Genomic DNA, 17,828 nt, shown 5'->3' with positions numbered 1-17,828 from the left:
TAAGTTTTAGGACCTGGTTGTGTCCAGGATATATGCCCCCCAAGTAAGCAAAAAGAGATCTTTCTCGGTTACTTTGAACACGCTCTTTTAAGTCTGTATGCACACGGAAACATACGATACAAGAAATATACTTCTCATTTTTTGATAAAACAGGGTGGCTTTTATAATTAAGCCTTACAAAAGCATGACTATTGATAATATTTCTTTAGGTGCACAACGTTCCATGTCCGTGGGACTGTTTCTCCATTAAGCTGAGCTAGCTTAAAGGTCCCTTCCTTCACAACCTTTATTATTTGATAGGGCCCTTCCCAGTTTGGTCCCAAAACTCCGTCCTTGGGATCCTTACCGGCTAAAAAGAGCCTTCGGAGCACCAGGCTGCCTAAGTTAAAGACGCATTTTTTGACCCTTGAGTTGAGATAACGAGTGATTTTTTGTTGATAATGCGCGAGCTGCAGCTGTGAATCCTTTCGTTTTTCGTCAATTAGGTCGAGGGACGCGCTAAGCAATTTATCGTTCTGGTCTTGTTGAACGCCCGAACTCTGTGCGAGGCTGTCTTTGTTTCGAAAGAAAGGATGACTTCACTTCCGAAGGTCAGGGAGAAAGGAGTATGCCCCGTCGAAGTTCGGTGTGAGGTCCGGTATGCCCACAGCACCCGTGGGAGCTGTTCAGGCCAAACTCCTTTAGCTTCATCCAACCTCTTCTTAAGGCTAGCTTTGAGCATCTTATTCACAACCTCGACCTTCCCATTAGCCTGGGGGTAGGCCACAGAGGAAAAACTTTTAATTATGCCGTGTTTTTCACAGAATTCGGTGAAGAAGTCGCTATCGAATTGGGTTCCATTATCCAACACGATCTTCTTTGGCAGCCTGAATCGGCAGACAATATTCTTAACCACAAAGTCGAGGACCTTCTTTGATGTTATTGTCGCCAGGGGTTCTGCTTCCGCCCATTTTGTGAAGTAGTCAATAGCTACCACCGCATAGCAAACTCCTCCTTTTCCCGTGGGTAGGGCACCAACTAAGCCAATTCCCCAGACTGTAAACAGCCACGGGGATGAGATCATCTTCAGCTCGACTGGCGGAGCTCGGGCAATCGTGGCGAACCGCTGGCACTTGTCACACTTTTGGACGTAAGAAACCGAGTCCTTTGATAGAGTGGGCCAATAGTATCCTTGCCTCAATATCTTCAAGGCTAGGCTTTGCCCCCCAACGTGATCCCCATAAAAGCCTTCATGTACCTCTTGCTGAATAGCCTTGGCCTCTTCTGGCAGAACACATCACAGATGAGTAAAAGAAAGGCCATGCCAGTACAATGTCCCGTCTATGATGGTATACCTCGGGGCCTGATAAAGTATTCTCCTTGTGCCGCTTCGCTCTTCAGGAAATTTTCCTGTTGTGAGGTATTCGATTATGGGAGTCATCCAGGTTGGCCTGTCATCGATCATCTCGACCTTTCTCGTAGTTTCCTCTACGCTTGGCCTTTCCAAGAATTCCACCGGTATCAGTCCCAAGGCTTCGGCCTCCCTGGAGGTGGCGAGCTTTGCTAAGGCATCAGCATTGGTGTTCTGCTCCCGAGGGATCTGTTCGACTAGGCTGTACTCAAATGCGGACAGCTCCTTCCTTACCTTGGCCAGGTAGGCCGCCATCTTGGTTCCCTATGCTTTGTATTCTCCTGATACCTGGTTAACCACGAGCTGGGAATCGCTATAGCACTGGACAGAGCTGACCTTCAGCTCCCGGGCCACCCTTAGTCCAGCCAATAAAGCTTCGTACTCGGCCTCATTGTTGGACGCTTCGAATCCGAACCGTAACACAGAGTGGAAACGATGTCCCTCTGGGAATATCAAAATGACCCCAGCTCCGGACCCGTTCTCATTTGACAAACCGTCCACAAAGACTTTCCACAAGGCCTGCATCGGTTCTTCCATCGGTTCCTCTTGGAATCCAGTGCACTCTGCCACGAAATCAGCCAGAGCTTGACTTTTGATTGCAGTTCACGGTATGTATAGTATCTCAAATTGGCTGAGCACGATAGCCCACTTCAAAAGACGTCCCAATGCCTCAGGTTTCTGCAATACCTGCCTTAAAGGTTGATCGGTTATGACGTGGATTGAATGAGACTGGAAATACGGCCTGAGCTTCCTGGAGGCCGTGATAAGGCAGAATGCCATTTTTTCCATCAACGGATATCGAGATTCGGCGCCCAGGAGCCTCTTGCTAATATAATAGACCGACTTCTGACACCGATCCTCTTCCCAGACCAGCACAGCGCTAGCCGCATCTTCCGTGACAGCTAGATAAAGAAAAAGAGGCTCTCCTGCTGTCGGTTTAGACAGCACGGGTGGCTCAGCTAAATGTGCTTTTAGGTCGAGGAAGGCACACTCGCACTCATCGGTCCATTCGAACTTTTTATTTCCCCGGAGCAGGTTATAGAATGGCAAACACTTGTCGGTTGATTTGGAAATGAACCGATTAAGGGCTGCCACCCATCCTGTCAGACTTTGGACGTCTTTTCGCGACCGAGGTGATGGCATTTTGAGTAGCGATCTGATTTTATCGGGGTTCGCCTCTATTCCTCGGGTGTTGACTATGATACCCAGAAATTTTCCTAACGCAACCCCGAAGGTACATTTCTAGGGATTCAGTCTCATACCATATTTCCGTAAGATCTCAAAACATTCCTTCAGGTTGGGAACATGGTTATCGACTATTTTTGACTTGACCAACATGTCATCAACATACACTTCCATGTTTTTCTCGATCTGAGTAGCGAACATTCTGTTGACCAATCTCTGATATGTAGCTCCCGCATTCTTCAGCCCGAAGGGCATGACCTTGTAACAATAAACGTTGGTACGGGTCATGAAGCTAGTGTGTTCCTGGTCCACAGGGTTCATGTTGATCTGGTTATAACCCGAGTATGCATCCATGAAAGACATGAGCTCATGTCCTGCAGTGGCATCCACCAATTTGTCAATTCTCGGTAAGGGGAAGCAATCTTTGGGGCAGGTCCGCCACTTCCCGTTGGGCTTCGGGACCAAAACGGGATTGGCGACCCAGATCGGGTATTTTGCTTCGCGAATAAAGCCGCATTTTAAAATTCAAGCTACTTCGTCTTCTAGGGCCTCAGCTCGGGTTGTGCCTAGGCGCCTCTGTTTCTTGGACTTCGCAGGCATGTTTTTGTCCAAGTTAAGGGTATGCATGATGACATTTGGGCTGATTCCTATCATGTCTTCAAGAGACCAGGCGAACACGTCTAAATTTTCTCATAGAAATTTTAGCAGCTTCGCCTTTCTCTCATTACAAAGGTTTTTCCCGAGCCTAACCACCCTCGAAGAATCTCTAGGATTGATGTTCACCTCTTCGAGCTCTTCGATGGCCTGGAGCTCGAAGCTATCTTCGCCTATCCTTAGGTCGATATCATCACTCAAGGTGATACCTACGCCATCGGCTTACTGAGGTTTTTCTATCCCCGGAATGGATCTCACTTCCTGAGATTCCTCGTTTCCACCCTGAATGGTCATCGTTTGCTGCCCGGGTCATGATTTTCCCTTCATAGAAATGCTATAGCATTCCCTGGTAGGGAGCTAATCACCTCGGACCGTACATACTCCCATAGAGGAGGGGAATTTGACTGCGAGATGGCGGATAGATGTTATGGCTTCGAATGTTATCAATGTAGGTCGGCCCAGAATCGTGTTGTATGCGGTGGGATAGTCAATAACCATGAACTCAAGGAGTTTGGAGACAGTTCGGGGTCCCTCTCCCAAAGTTATTACTAACTCGATCGTTCCTATCGTTGCCGACCCTTCCCAGGAAAACTCATACAACATCATGGAGGTGGTCTTCAGCTCGGCTACAGACAACCCCATTTTTTCTAGCGTGGACCGGAACAACAAATTTACCGAACTCCCATTATCAACCAGCATCCTCCTAACTCTTCGATTGGAGAGCTAGGCAGTTATGACTAGAGAATCGTTATGTGGGAACTGGACATGACTAGTGTCCTCTTCGGTAAAATTGATTGGTTGTTTCTCCAATCGCTGTTGTTTGGGTAGACGCTGCTCTGGGATAAACTCAACTCCGTTATGAGACTTCAGCTCATTGACGTACCTCTTCTGGGCACCTCTGCTCGTGCCGACCAGATGAGGGCCTCTGGAGATGGTGGTTATCTCTCCTCCTATTATAGGGGGAGGGGTATCCTGATTTATCCGGGCCCCAGGCTGATTAATCGGAGCTTCTGGGGTTTGCTGACTAGTAGGGACTCGATTCCGCGCATATTGAGTCAAAGGTTCGGCTCTGATGAGTGTCTCAATCTCGTCCTTCAGATGCCTACAATCGTCAGTGTTGTGGCCGATGTCATTCTGGAATCGGCAGAATTTGGAAGGGTTCCTCTTGGGCTTCTGGTTTCTCAAAGGCTCTGGCTTTCTCCAGGGAAGGCAGGCAGAATTTGCTAGGAAAATGTGCTCCCTAGTATCTGTGAGCTCGGTATAGACCGTGTAGACTGGCTTGAACTTTTCCGCAGGCTTGTTCTTCTTAGGACCGTGCTGACCTCCCTCGCCGCTCCCCTTTCTCTTGCCTTCACCTCTTTGGTTATTCTGGGCAACGGTTTGAGTTGTTTTCATGACATCCGTTTCCGCTCCAACAAGCTGATCAAGGGTTTGGCTGGTTCCCACGACTGAGGCTCGCGCCTCTTCCAAGTTTATCCAATCTTGGGCCTTGTTCAAGAATTCATCCACAGTGCTGACAACTCTCCCCTGGATTTCTTTCCATAGCCCGCCCCCAACAAGGATTCCAGTCCTCATAGCCATGAGCTTGGAACTATCGTCCGCGTTCCTAGCTTGAGCCACAACGTTTGTGAACCTGCTCAGGTAAGCTTTTAAGGGTTCCTTGGGCTGTTGCTTCACATTTTCCAGGGTGTCCGCTTTGACGCAGGCCGCTTGAGAGGCTCAGAATGACCTCTTGAAATTGGCAGAGAAATTCTTCCACGAGTTGATCGACTGCTTTTTACATTGCTTGAACCACTGTCTAGCTGGCCCGATCAAGGTCGAAGGGAATTACAAGCATCTCAGCTCAGGCCCGATATTATGGGCCATCATCAGGGTATTGAACATACCCAAGTGATCCGATGAGTCCCCGTCCTCGTCGAATTTTGATAGATGCGGCATCTGAAAACCCGGCTGGTACGTCGTGGCTGCTATGCTGGGGGAAAAAAGCTCTAACTCGTATCCCGAGTCATATTCGTCCTTGCCCTTTTCTAACAAGAGTTTCTTCATTAGCTCCTCCATCTGAGCTAACCTTTCGAGGGTCTGGTCCATGATCCCTTGGTTGTTCTGGGGCTATTCAACAGCTCTCGCTCCATTGTACGCGTTAGGCGGGTTATTGTCCCTCCAAGCTTGAGCTTGGTTTGGCGGGACATTCCCACTGTCACGTACCTCAGAAGGACCATCCTCTCGACGAACATGACTTTCATTTCTGGTCGGATCCCCCCTCTGCGAGTTGAGGCGATCTCAAAGGTCGGTTCTCGAGGCGGCCCGAGGGCTTTGCGCCGAACTTAGACGATTGCACAGGTCTCCACCGGATCTACCACTTCGGTGACTATCGGTCCAATAGCTCCCATTGGAAAATCTTGGAGCCTGCTGCCGGGGGTGAGGATCCGAGACATTCCCGCGTGCTCGCGGGTGATTGGTAGGAACGGCGGGAGGAGAATTCCTTCTGCTGCTCCCGTGCGCTGGAATATCTCGGGCAGGACGAGGAGGAGATGGGTATCTTATCGGTGAAGGGGGATGCCTAACTGGTGAAGCGATCCTGGTCCCGTCCGGCCGGATCAAACTAGCTCGTGGTCGTTCCACTCTACCGCCTCCAGTCTCCTGCGCCCGGCGGTCTGATCGCGGCACGGGAGGGATGGCCGGAGTAGGTTGTCTGCGCGAGCTTTCCCTGGACCTCCTCCGCAAGCTGCCACGAGCCCTTCTGGGTGCGTTCGATGGTAGAGCTGAACTAGGAGTAGAGGTTCTGACTGATCGACTGACTCGCTGATTGGCCCTGGGAAAGTCCTCAAACATAGCTTCCTGATTATGGTACGTCGTGGGCGCAGAACTTGGGGTTGAGGTTCTAACCGACCGACTGGGTCGACTATCCCTGCGGGACTTGTGAGTCCCGCTTTGCCTCTTTCCGACGTTAACGTCGGTTGCAAAACGGGGTAGTCGGGCCAAGACCTCCTCGATTTGCTTACTTGCTCTGGATAGTTGACCCCTCAACTGTACGTTCTCCATTTCTATCACCGTCAGGTAACCAGGGTTCGGATTTGGCGGTCGGGGCGCCGAACTTCCGGTGTCGTCATGGCCCATCGGCTGCTTTCCCGATCGCTGCTGGACCTCTGGGTTTGGTTCGTCGGATATGGCGGCATGGTGGGCCTCCTGCCCATCATGTTGATCTTCCTCGTTACCATGCCTCGACCGAGTAACCACCATGATCAAGTTTTTGTGATAGTACTAATCTAAACACTCTCAACGAAAGCACCAAACTGTCGACGCGGTTTTTCGCCAACGGATAATTATACGAATAAATAGGATGGATTAGTGCTGATTGATAAACCGTAATATGAAAATGATAGTAATCTAGGATGTGGAAATTAATTGCAAGGAACTAACAATCACTCCTTTTCTAGGTGGTTCGGAAGTTAAAATCTCCCTAGTCCACCAGTCGATATTATTGATATCTCCTCAGTATTTCTTACGAGATGTTTGTTTTTTTTTTTACCAGAAGAAGCCAACTCTTTTTACTATCCAGGGTTTCAGTAATTATAGGAGATTGATATCTAAGTAGATATTGGGGTAATCCCGTGACCTTTTCATCCATCATGTCATTTATGTGACATCGATGATTAATTCCTAAACCTTACAGTGAAGTGTGGTCTAATCAATAGGTAAAGATGGGTAATAGGCCGCAGGGCCCAACTCAGGCGTGGGATGTCTGAACACGCACGTTTATATTGCGTATCTGAGAATTCAGGAATAGAATAGACACGTGATGTCTGATATACGCACGTTTATATTGTGTGGTTGACTTTACAAGGATTCGGGGGTGTCAGGCCTATGATGCACTACGAGCTTAATCTGGCGCTAGCTCGTGGCTCTTATCATGCTGACACAATGACTCCAAGGAGCAACTAAATGAATATCCAGCTCGGGCTGGTTACTTAGGGGAGGGTGACAAACAGCTCCGGATGGACGGTTGACACGTGGTAGATCGAGTTAGACCCTTCTTTAGCTCGCCAAAGTGTGTGCGGATATTTATGACATACATGTTGGTTGGTCAATAAATTTTCTTTCTTGATAAAAAAAAAGTATATTTACAGGCGAAAAAAATATTAAGTATAAAAAATGTAACATTGTAAAAATATTAAGTATTTTACCCGCAATTTATTAAAAAAACTACCATTTTGAATAGCAAAAATTGGGGGAGCTGAATACAACCACTCCACAATCGGTGATAGCCAAGTAAATATAGGAACAAAGATTAAAAGTGAAGTAACTATCATATGCATAGCTTAGTGGCGGCCATTTTGTTTTGTAACTGACGGTCATGGGTTCAAACCGAACCCAAATAAAAACATAATGTAAATATATCAACTTTAGAAGAAGTTAAATGTAAATTTTAATTGATTAAAAATCCTGAGTGTAGCGCAAACTATTTTCTAGGTGTAGATATCTTTTCTTCGGTATAACAAGGGTAGATAATATAAATTTTTAACCGTTTTTTATTTTTTTTTATGTTAATTTTAACATAATATTTTTATATTTAATATAATATTTTTATATTTAAAAATTAAAATATGATATTTTTTAAATATTTTACAATGATAATTATTTAAAAATAATAAATAACTAAACAAACTAAAATAAAATATTTTACAATAATAATTATTTAAAAATAATAAAATGATATATTTTATAACTTAAATAAAATTTAATTAAACTTAAATTCAGTTATTAAAATAATATCATACTAAACATATAATATAATTTAGTGTCAATTAGCAACAAATTATTTAAAAAAAAACTAGCAAGAAACTTAAATTTAAAATTTATATATAATATTTAATATTACATTAAATATATATAATATATAATCTTTTATTGTCACTTTTAAATTTAAAAATTAGAACAAATATAAACTTAAACAAAAATAATTAAATTATTTAATTAAAATAAAATATTTATTTAATATATATATATAACATTAATACAAATTTAATAAATAATATAAATAAAACTAAGCACACATATATTACTCATTATATTAATATAGTATATATATATAAAAGCTAGTGATGTAGTCACATTTTTTCCTAATAACGTGACGGATCGTGTTTGAAAATAATAATAAATTATTACTTATGGGGAGCACATGTGAGTAAAATATCAATTTCTAAAATGTATTTTGAGCCTACTTTTGACTTCCTATAACAAGTTCTGATTACCGGTAGCTTTTGCGCCAAAAGAAATAGACATGCAGGCGAAGTTAATATCATAAATTTACGTGTTTTGTATAAGGATAAAAAAAATAATAAATAGGATATTTGTCCAAGAACTATTATCAATACTTATTGTAGCTCTCGAACTTTTTTCATTTTGTTTTAAATTTCCTCCGACTATTATCTCTTATGTTAGTTTATATCCTATATATCTAATAAAGTATTGATACGAAACTTTAAGCAGTGATGTAACATTGTCAAGTCATGTTATGTCACTTCTACGTATGTAATTAAAAATAAAAAATAATAATTTAAAAATAAAAAATATTTCAAAAAATCATTAAAAAATAAAAAAGTCTATTTCTTTTTTACTTTTTTTTCTTTATTCTCCTCTATTTAAAAATTATAATTTTTTTCTTAATATTTAATATTATATAGGAAAAAATGAAGTAAAAATAGAAAAAAGAAGTATATATATATTAGTAAGAAAAGATATTTAATAATTTAAAAATAAGAAGTATATTTTTCTAAAATATTATTAAATGTATATTTTATTTCCTTTTCTTTTCTTATTTAATTTTAAATATTAAGAACAAATTATAATTTTTAAATGGAGGAGAAGAAAGAAAAAAAGTAAAAAATATATATTTTAATAAGAAAATATCTTTAATAATTTTTTAGTAAAATATATTTTTTATTAAATATCTTTTTTTATTAAAATATATATTTTTTCTTTTTTCTATTTTTACTTATTTAATTTTAAATAGTAAAAACAAATTATAATTTTTAAATAAAGGAGAAGAAAGAAAAAAAAGACAAAAAAGTAAAAAAAAATTATAATTTTTAAGTTACTTTTTTTAATCTTTTGAAATAATTTTTATAGTAATGTGTCAATGTCATGTCACTGCCATAAAGTATCAAATCATCACACTTTGTCAGCCATGTAGAATGAAAACTAACAAACTTAACACAATAAAATAACGATAATAATTTGAAGGAATTTAAAACAACGCAAAAATTTCAGAAACACACTAAAGTAGTGATAATAATGAAGGTAAGAATCATATTTATTCTAAAACAAAATCCTACACGATTTTGGATATAATAATATATTAATGTAATGATTCTTACATAATATAAGATTTATGGAGTGTGCTTTAATGTTTTGTATTGAATTGACTGTGGGCAGAGTATCTTCTTAGGTTTGGTTTTTTTTTCTTCTTCTGGTTGGGTCTTAAATTTTTTTTCTAACTAACTTAAAAAATATTAATTGGGCGAATGCTTTGGTAATAAAGTATAGTTAAATCAATTGAACGACGCCAGTTCCCTTTATATTTGTGGAATAAATATTGGGATCCATTAAGATCTAGCTATTAAGAGAGTTATTTGTAGAAAATGTAGATATATGATCACTTTACTCTTTATAGTGTTAAATATAAGAATAATGTTAACATTAGACTTGTGTACTACATTTTTATAATAACAATTAATACATAAATGATACAATTATGTTAGCTATGAGAAGAACAACGTCACTGCAAAAAGCTTTCTATAATTTGTCCCAAATAATGCGACAAGTGACTTGTCCTCCTTTGTTTTTGTGTGAATTTGTGTAATCTCATAATCAAATAAAGTGAGGAATAGCTACGAGCCTATGCTCTAATCAGAAAGTGACTTTACCTTTCATTATCATCTCTCTCTCTCTCAAATAATAAATATAAGAAACGTTTGTTATGGAAGTATTTCAACCCCAAATTCTCTCTTAAGTCTTAACTACTTTTTTCTTGCTTCAGATACACATTAAGATACAAAATATATGTATGTATCTCATTATTAGTATGATTATCATTTTGTCTCAGTAAAACGTACCTTGGTAGATAAGTTGTAATATTTTCCAGTATTACAAGAAATTATAATTCCAATAATATCATTATTCTTAAATTATTAAAAATAAGAAAAAAGAAAAAAAGATCGGAATACCAATCTGGATAAATCTCAAATTTGTGACCATTGTGATAAAGTCGTGGTGACACAACTACTCCTAAGTCCTAACCTAAGATTTAGTATAAGGAATTGAGTGCACATGCCTAATTATATTTTATGTTGTAAGTTATCTTGAAAACCCGTGGTATAAATGGTGAATATATAAATATATTTTATGTTGTTAATTAAAGAAAAATAATGAATTATTAAAATCACTTTATGGCAACACATAAATTAGAAGTTGTGCTTCTGACTTCACATATAAGAGGTAGGTGTGTGTTAGTCTTCTACCCCCATTTCCCATAGAAAAAGGAAGAATCTTTACCCCTATTTTCAGAATTTTTATATGTGAAGCAGTAATTTCTCTAAGCTTAATCATTTTGAAGAATTATATAAATATGTATAATAATAATGGTGAAGATGTTTCTGTACAATCGGTTACTTTTAGCTTTTTTTTTCTCTGCTACAATTAAATAAGTGCTTTAAACTGCAAAAGTTCCATCCTTTCTCTTTCTCATCTCTACAGAAGCTCTTCCATGGAGTTTGGGGCACACTGCTACACTATTTAACGCTCTGCTCTATTGGTTTCCTCTCAACATCATTACCGGAGTACCACTGTTCTACTATCCCCTGCCCAAGTAAAACCTCTCTCTCTCTCTCCATAAATATATATAGACGCGCATGTGGTTTGTATAGGGAACTATGGTTTTCCCCTTTAAGCAACATGCTAGTGAGTTGCTTGGAATTCCTATATGTACAAACTCTGTAATTTGCTTCTTATGACCTTCTGCTCACTCATTTACATTGATCATTTTTGTACTTGTTTCTTCAATACTTTTTTTATTGAATTAACATGGCAGTAAACAAATATATTTTTTTAGTTTCTTTACTGATGGAATTTTTTTCCGTGTATTTTTTTTTTTGGTCAGAAACAGTGTTCCGAAATGGGGCTTGGAGAACAACAAGTTTTGGGGTTATTGAATTTAACGGAGGTGTGTTTTTGTTGTGGGTTGTGGGTTGTGTCTAGAACTAGTGATTATTCTTTAATGCGGCCTAATATGTAGCTTTTATTTCATGCTGAGGTTTCTGAGTGGTGTAAATCTTTCACCTTCATTATAAGAACTAACGCTACTTTGGTTCATAGTTTGAATCGGGTGTTTCTTAAATTCTTGAAACTTTTTATTCTGTTGCTTGTAATGGAGCCTTGGAGCTATGTGTCAACAGAGAAGGGGTTGGTATCTGAGGAAACACTTCCACCTTTTAATTCCCTTGCTAGGAGTAAAAATGTTCTTTTGGGTTGGGAATTCAAGACCCCATGCACTTATGGTAACAATATGTTAGTGTCAAGCCAACAAGGTATTGGGAATCAAGGTTTTGGAGAGTACATACAAATGATGGGGAAACAGGTATCCAATCATTCAATTGGTGATGTTCTAAGTGATCCTAAGGATTGTGGTGGAAAACTTAATGATCCAACGATGACAGTTGCATTTTCTGGAGAAGATGAATCCAGTTCAAGGATTTCGAGCTCTATTTTGGACTCCGGTAGTTGGGATTCTTCACTCATTGATTTGAAACTGGGACATGTTGGTGATCGTGGAGACACCAGTAAATCAAAACTTTCTATAGGAGCTCCGGCCGGTTTGTCTTCATCAGAGTCATCTACACATCCAAAGAGATTACGGCTCTCAGCAGTCAACTCCCAGAATGGCTTCTGCCAAGTATATGGCTGCAACAAAAACCTTAGCTCTTCCAAAGACTACCATAAGAGGCATAAAGTTTGTGAGCTTCATTCCAAAACTGCTAAAGTAATTGTGAATGGTATAGAACAGAGGTTTTGTCAGCAATGTAGCAGGTATATCCTTTGTTCTAGCCTAAACATTTTTGCTTCTAATTGGCCACTACTAATATGTTATGTAAAGGTGGTCAACTGTTTTTATGCAACTTGAAATAACTTGTAAGAATGTTCTTTAGTAATCTAGCCTTTTGTTCTTCTTGTTCAAGTTTTGTGATATCCGTGAATGATAAGCAACTGAGAAGTTTTTATTTGTTCTTAAGCGTATGATAAATCCTCTTTTATTAGTTCAAAACTTTCTTGAAAGATTGGAATCCTTTCATATTTTGGTCTTCCATCCGTTGTTTTGTTGCTCTCTTTCACTTCTTCTCCTTCCTTGGTTTAGTGAGTTTGCCTTTCTTTCACACACGTCAATTTCTTTTGTCTAATGGTCTTTTATTTTTATTTTTTGGCATATCTTATCCCTCGTCTGAGTTTTATAAAGTTGGCAACATGTAGTTCTTGAAACGATAAACCTATAATTTAAAGAATGGACCATTTGTAAATTCATCTTTTCAGTTACATAATACTTGAGTTTTATAAAGTTGGCAACATGTAGTTCTTGAAACGATAAACCTATAATTTAAAGAATGGGCCATTTGTAAATTCATCTTTTCAGTTACATAATACTTGAACCGCCATATGAGTTAGGACACAATTGCAAGATTAGTTTTGATGTCATGAATAATACTACTGCTGCTTTAAGATGTGCTAACAGTTTGACAATCCAGGTTCCATTTGCTGGCTGAATTTGATGATGGTAAGCGCAGCTGTCGTAAACGCCTTGCAGGACATAATGAGCGTCGGAGGAAGCCTCAAGTGAGTATTCACTCTGGTAGAGCTGGGAGGATGCTTCAGTCATACAATGGTATTTTTATTTATTTTTCATTTTCTACTCTTCCTAACCTGTCTCCTATTTTCCTTCTTTGGGGGAGGGGGGAGATGGTCACATGGCTTGGTTTGTAGTTCTTAGCTCCCTGTCAAACAATTACAAATGTAAAAGTTTGTGCAGTGTGCATTTTTTTAAGCTGAGTTGAAGGTTTATTCTTCTGGTTTTGGTAATTATCGCTAAAATTCGATTTGTTTCACTCTTAGTTCTGTTGAAGTACACTCATTTCTGATTCCACAACTTAGAAGCCATGTCATCTTGTGTGGTCCCTCTTATACTATAATATGTCAGTCTCTTTTTCTTAATAACAAATGGTGTCAAAGAACTACAGACACAACAATCCATGTATAATCTGTATTGAAGCAATTGTAATGTTGTTATAGGTTAAATATTTTGCTAGTTTTTCAAAGTATCTGTCTGATACAAATTGTCGATACTTAAGCCATGTGAGATCTTGAGTGTCTCCACTAGCTGAAGCTTATGATTAAATAATGATCTTCATTGATATCACAATGATGAAAAAAGAAAAATCCTTGATAGAGGAATTTTTTTTGTCATGATTGCTTGAACTTGCTATTATTCTTTTATGTTGCAATCACCACTACCAAATATGTTAACAAATCTGCATGCTTTGCAGATAGCAGACTTCAGGGGACTGCCTCTTTTATATGCCAGGACATACTGCCGAGTGGCTTTTACAATCCTGAGAAATACGGAACAATTGACTGGACTCAGCGTATAAAAGTTGAAGATGGGTCTAATTTGAGGCTTCTTTCAACTAATCCAGTACCATCTACAAATGGGCATCTCCGCTCAAAATTGCTCTTTCCTCATGATGCTGGGAAGCAATTCCCTTCTTTTCATGCGAGTGGAGCCAATGCTGTGACAGCAAATGTTTTCACCAAGAACAACAGCATTCAATATTCACATTACATGGGAGGTCCAGACTCCAGTTCTCGTCCTTTCTTCCACAACACCATCTTAGGATGTGGAGACTTCAATACTTTCAATACAGCTACAACCATTCAGGGGTTCTCAGGAACTTCAGACTCTGGTTGTGCTCTCTCTCTTCTGTCATCTCAACCTCATAGCTCCTCAAGCCACTTGTCTGGAAGTTCCATGGTTCGTCCTCTGGTCAAGCCCGAGAGCCATGCATGCTATAATGTGGGTCAAGTCTCCAAAAAGCTTGTTGGAGCATCATCAAGTTGTGTCTCAAATAAGCTCCCATCTTTGGGAATGAATTCTGTGAGTGGGAGTTACCCGAATCCCATTATGATGTCCAATGGTGGAGACAATGTCAACTTTGAAATCACAGATGGGATGTTCCAAGGATCTGATTTTCTGAATTCCAAGGATCGTATTTCCTGTGAAGACAGCCCCACCATCAACTTGCTTCAGTTATCTTCACAGCTCCGGCGAGTGGACGATCAAAGGCAATCTATGCAGATGAAGCCGGAAGATGATGCATTTTGGGGCCTTCGAATTACATAATGTGCTCTCAAACAAGGTATATTTATATTCCCTATCAAATGGCTCTTGATATTGCTACTTTAAACACTTTAACTTGGGTTCTTTATTGCAAATCATCTGTAAGAAGATGGAATTCCGTAGCTATAATATCTAATTATAATATCCTATTGCAAACTAGATTTTTTGCTGCGACAAGACTGTTTACTTCTTAAACCATAGTCATTTCTCTTTCACAAGTCCATTTTATTTCAGTTGAAAGATAATGTTTAAAAACATGGTTCCACTTTTCCAAGGTCAAAAGTGATTTTAGATTGCTTTTCACAAATGAATCAACCACAAGCTTTCTTTTTGTATATTTTGTTCTATGCGATTATTGTACTTTGAAAACCTTCTGCTTAGGATTATGAATTGTACTCTACATGGCAGTTTCGAAATGTTCTAATCCAACCTCCTCAAGTGACAAGGACGGTGATGGCCGCACTTAGAGGAAAAGCCTCAAAAAAAATAAAATTCAAAAGTCTTATTTCTCCATCTAAGTCTAACCAGCAGCTAACAACTTCAATTTTAATGAATTAGACTACAGTTTGATTTGTTGGTACAGCTGGTCTCTTACTACTAGAACTCACTAATTTATTTAAAAATAGTAATTGTGTTTACATGATTATGACTTGAAGTTAAACCTGTGATCTACTTTGGTTCTGTTATTCTGCAGAAACCTATCATGTTCGAAATTCTTAATCAATAATTTGTTTTGCGTAATAATCAGAAACCAATGCATATTGTGGTTTTGCATTACAACTTGAATGTGGGAACTTGTTATTTCATGGAAATCACTTTGTTCTCTAAAGAAACCCACACTTTGTTCTCTAAGAAACCCAAGACAGGTTGTTACTTATTTAATTTATTTTAAGGAATTAAAACAAAATTGATTGGTTATTTTTAATAATAAATAAATAAAAAATTCACTGCTTTGTATTGCCCTTACTTCTCATTCATTTGAGAGGTACAAATACAATGAGTTACTAATTGACCAGTGGAATGGAACAGGTCACTCAAAGATTCATCTAGTGAGAAAGAAAGGCATAACATGAAAATTCTCCAATATATAAATATATTAGGTTCTTATGTGTAAGAATTCACAGAGCACTAGCAGCACCAGCACTTGATGAGCTGGCTAATAGCTTTTGCAGATATTTTTTTACTGGTGATATGTAATTTAAATTTAGGGGTGTTATATTTACGCCCCTTTTTCTTAAAAAAAATAATTACATATTTATTCTTATGTAAAATTACTAAAATATATATTTTTAAATCTTAACTTCCTTTTTAAAATTTAACTTTTATAAGTACACCCTATTTGCAAAGCCTAATATACTTATAAATTAAAAAAATTATTTAAAATTTAGCATTTTGGAACCCTAAATATTATACATCAATGAAAGCACAAAATCTCAAGTGACAATTAAAACTTCAATTGGTCCATTTAATTAAAACCAAAATTTGATTTAATAATTCAGAAAAGAATTAACCACAAGCACCTTAATTAATTACTCTTATTTTTTTACGTGTTTTTTGGTAACACTTAAAAAATTAATTTTTTATTTAATTAATTAAAAATTTAACAATTAAATATAAAATGTGTTTGATAACTCTATTTTTATTTATTATTTTTTTAAATTTTAATTAAAATTTTGAAAATAGAATTTTTTCACTTTCAAAATTTTTTTAAACAGTTTTTAATTTTTAATTTTTTTTCTTTTCTTTTTCAAATCAACACATCATATTGTTAAATAAAAAATAAAAATAAAAGTTATCAAAAGTGTTTATTATTTTTTATTTTTAAAAACAAAAATAGTTACCAAATATATTTTTACTTTTTTAAAATAAAGAAATAAAAATAAAATAATATTCCTATTTTTGTGTTTAAAAAATTCAAAAACAAAAATTTGACCGAAGAGGCCCTTAGTTACTCATATTAGTAATTTTGAGTCAATAGTTTGTCGGAGAAACCTCAAGATCTCATTCTAACTCTAATTCATGACAAGTTGTAGTTTTAAGTTATTTATGACATAAAAGCCAACTTCATTCTCATGGTATTATAAAAAAAATATAATATAAAAAAGCCAACTTGATTCTCATGGTATTTTAATAGACAATAAAATTTTGGATGAAAATATACTAAGAGAATATATATATATATATATATATATATATGTATGGAAGATTTCTCAATGGTTACTACTTATAGATGTGTCCTAATAATTATGGTGATGTGACAATATGGTGACTTTATATAGCAAGTCACCAACATGTCATTTTGATTAATTTAGTTATTATTTTTTTATCATAATTAGTCTTTATATCGAAATTTTAATCTTTATATAGAAATTGACATAATTTTAATTAGCCAATATGCAAGTCCATATTGCTTTTTTAATCTCTCTGATGTGTGATCAAATGTAATACTAATATTGAGACCATTATATCATGTTTATATAAATTTGAGAGACTATTATCCATTAAAAACATTTATGATTCTGAAAGATTAATTTGAGAGATTAATTTTTTACTTTTTAAAACAGGTCACAAACATGATAAGGTTCCTAGTGGACAGTTACAATACACCTATCCCAGACATACTTGAGATCCCATCCAAGGATCATCCATACGACCCTGCTCATGATTCAGTTCTTTCTCGAGTCAAGTACCTATTTTCTGCTGAATCTGTGGCCTCAGATAGACGTTGAGAACTGCCGATATTCTCTTAGTGAGATGGCAAAACAACATAGCAGTCAGTCCTGAGGCTGATAGAGTTTATTATCTACTTTGGCTCTTGTGCTTAATATTCAGGCTGATAAATCTTGAATAACTAGTTTCTTTTTTCTGGAAATTCATTGAAGACGACCTCTTCTCTCCACTCCAATCTATGAGAAAATGTCTCATAATATCTATAAAGAATTATGAATTTTTTTTTTGAAGTGGATATCAAATGGGGATGGACCCAAGGAGCTTACTCCTTTCATCACTATAGCATAGATGATTACTGTGTGCTTAATATTCTTCTATGCTAATTTGAGTTTTTGTTCTATGCCTAACAAAACATATATTTGGTTTATGAGAATTCAAAAAGTTAATATTTCAATAAGATACTTAATATAGCTTTTTCTCTTTATATTC

At 37.4% G+C, this 17,828-nt stretch overlaps 1 protein-coding gene across 4 annotated transcripts; it reads left to right on the top strand.

Annotated features, from left to right (window-relative positions):
* The first annotated feature begins 10,702 nt into the window (after window positions 1–10,702).
* LOC133830733 (squamosa promoter-binding-like protein 16) lies at window positions 10,703–17,570 on the top strand. 4 transcript variants are annotated; one of them, XM_062260783.1, is made up of 5 exons: window positions 10,703–11,096; window positions 11,388–12,313; window positions 13,024–13,160; window positions 13,819–14,688; window positions 17,234–17,570. In XM_062260783.1, exons 2-4 carry the CDS (start codon window positions 11,655–11,657, stop codon window positions 14,670–14,672), a joined length of 1,650 nt encoding a protein of 549 aa, XP_062116767.1. In that variant the 5' UTR covers window positions 10,703–11,096; window positions 11,388–11,654; the 3' UTR covers window positions 14,673–14,688; window positions 17,234–17,570. The 4 variants fall into 4 exon arrangements, with proteins under 4 accessions (XP_062116767.1, XP_062116766.1, XP_062116768.1 ...); XM_062260782.1 differs by lacking the exon at window positions 17,234–17,570 and adding an exon at window positions 15,078–15,423; XM_062260784.1 differs by lacking the exon at window positions 17,234–17,570 and having other exon boundaries at window positions 10,704–11,096; window positions 11,394–12,313; window positions 13,819–15,004.
* The last annotated feature ends 258 nt before the right edge of the window (window positions 17,571–17,828 follow it).

This window comes from Humulus lupulus, chromosome 4 (genome assembly GCF_963169125.1).
Source record: "Humulus lupulus chromosome 4, drHumLupu1.1, whole genome shotgun sequence".
Lineage (NCBI taxonomy): Eukaryota > Viridiplantae > Streptophyta > Magnoliopsida > Rosales > Cannabaceae > Humulus > Humulus lupulus.
This window is presented reverse-complemented; position numbering and strand designations above follow the sequence as displayed.

Excerpts from the sequence above, each read along its gene's own strand:
- LOC133830733 (XM_062260783.1), top strand. The coding sequence starts at position 11,655 with ATGGAGCCTTGGAGCTATGTGTCAACAGAGAAGGGGTTGGTATCTGAG. Across the intron at positions 12,314-13,023 it reads TTTTGTCAGCAATGTAGCAG|GTTCCATTTGCTGGCTGAAT; the intron begins GTATATCCTTTG and ends TTGACAATCCAG. Across the intron at positions 13,161-13,818 it reads GATGCTTCAGTCATACAATG|ATAGCAGACTTCAGGGGACT; the intron begins GTATTTTTATTT and ends CATGCTTTGCAG.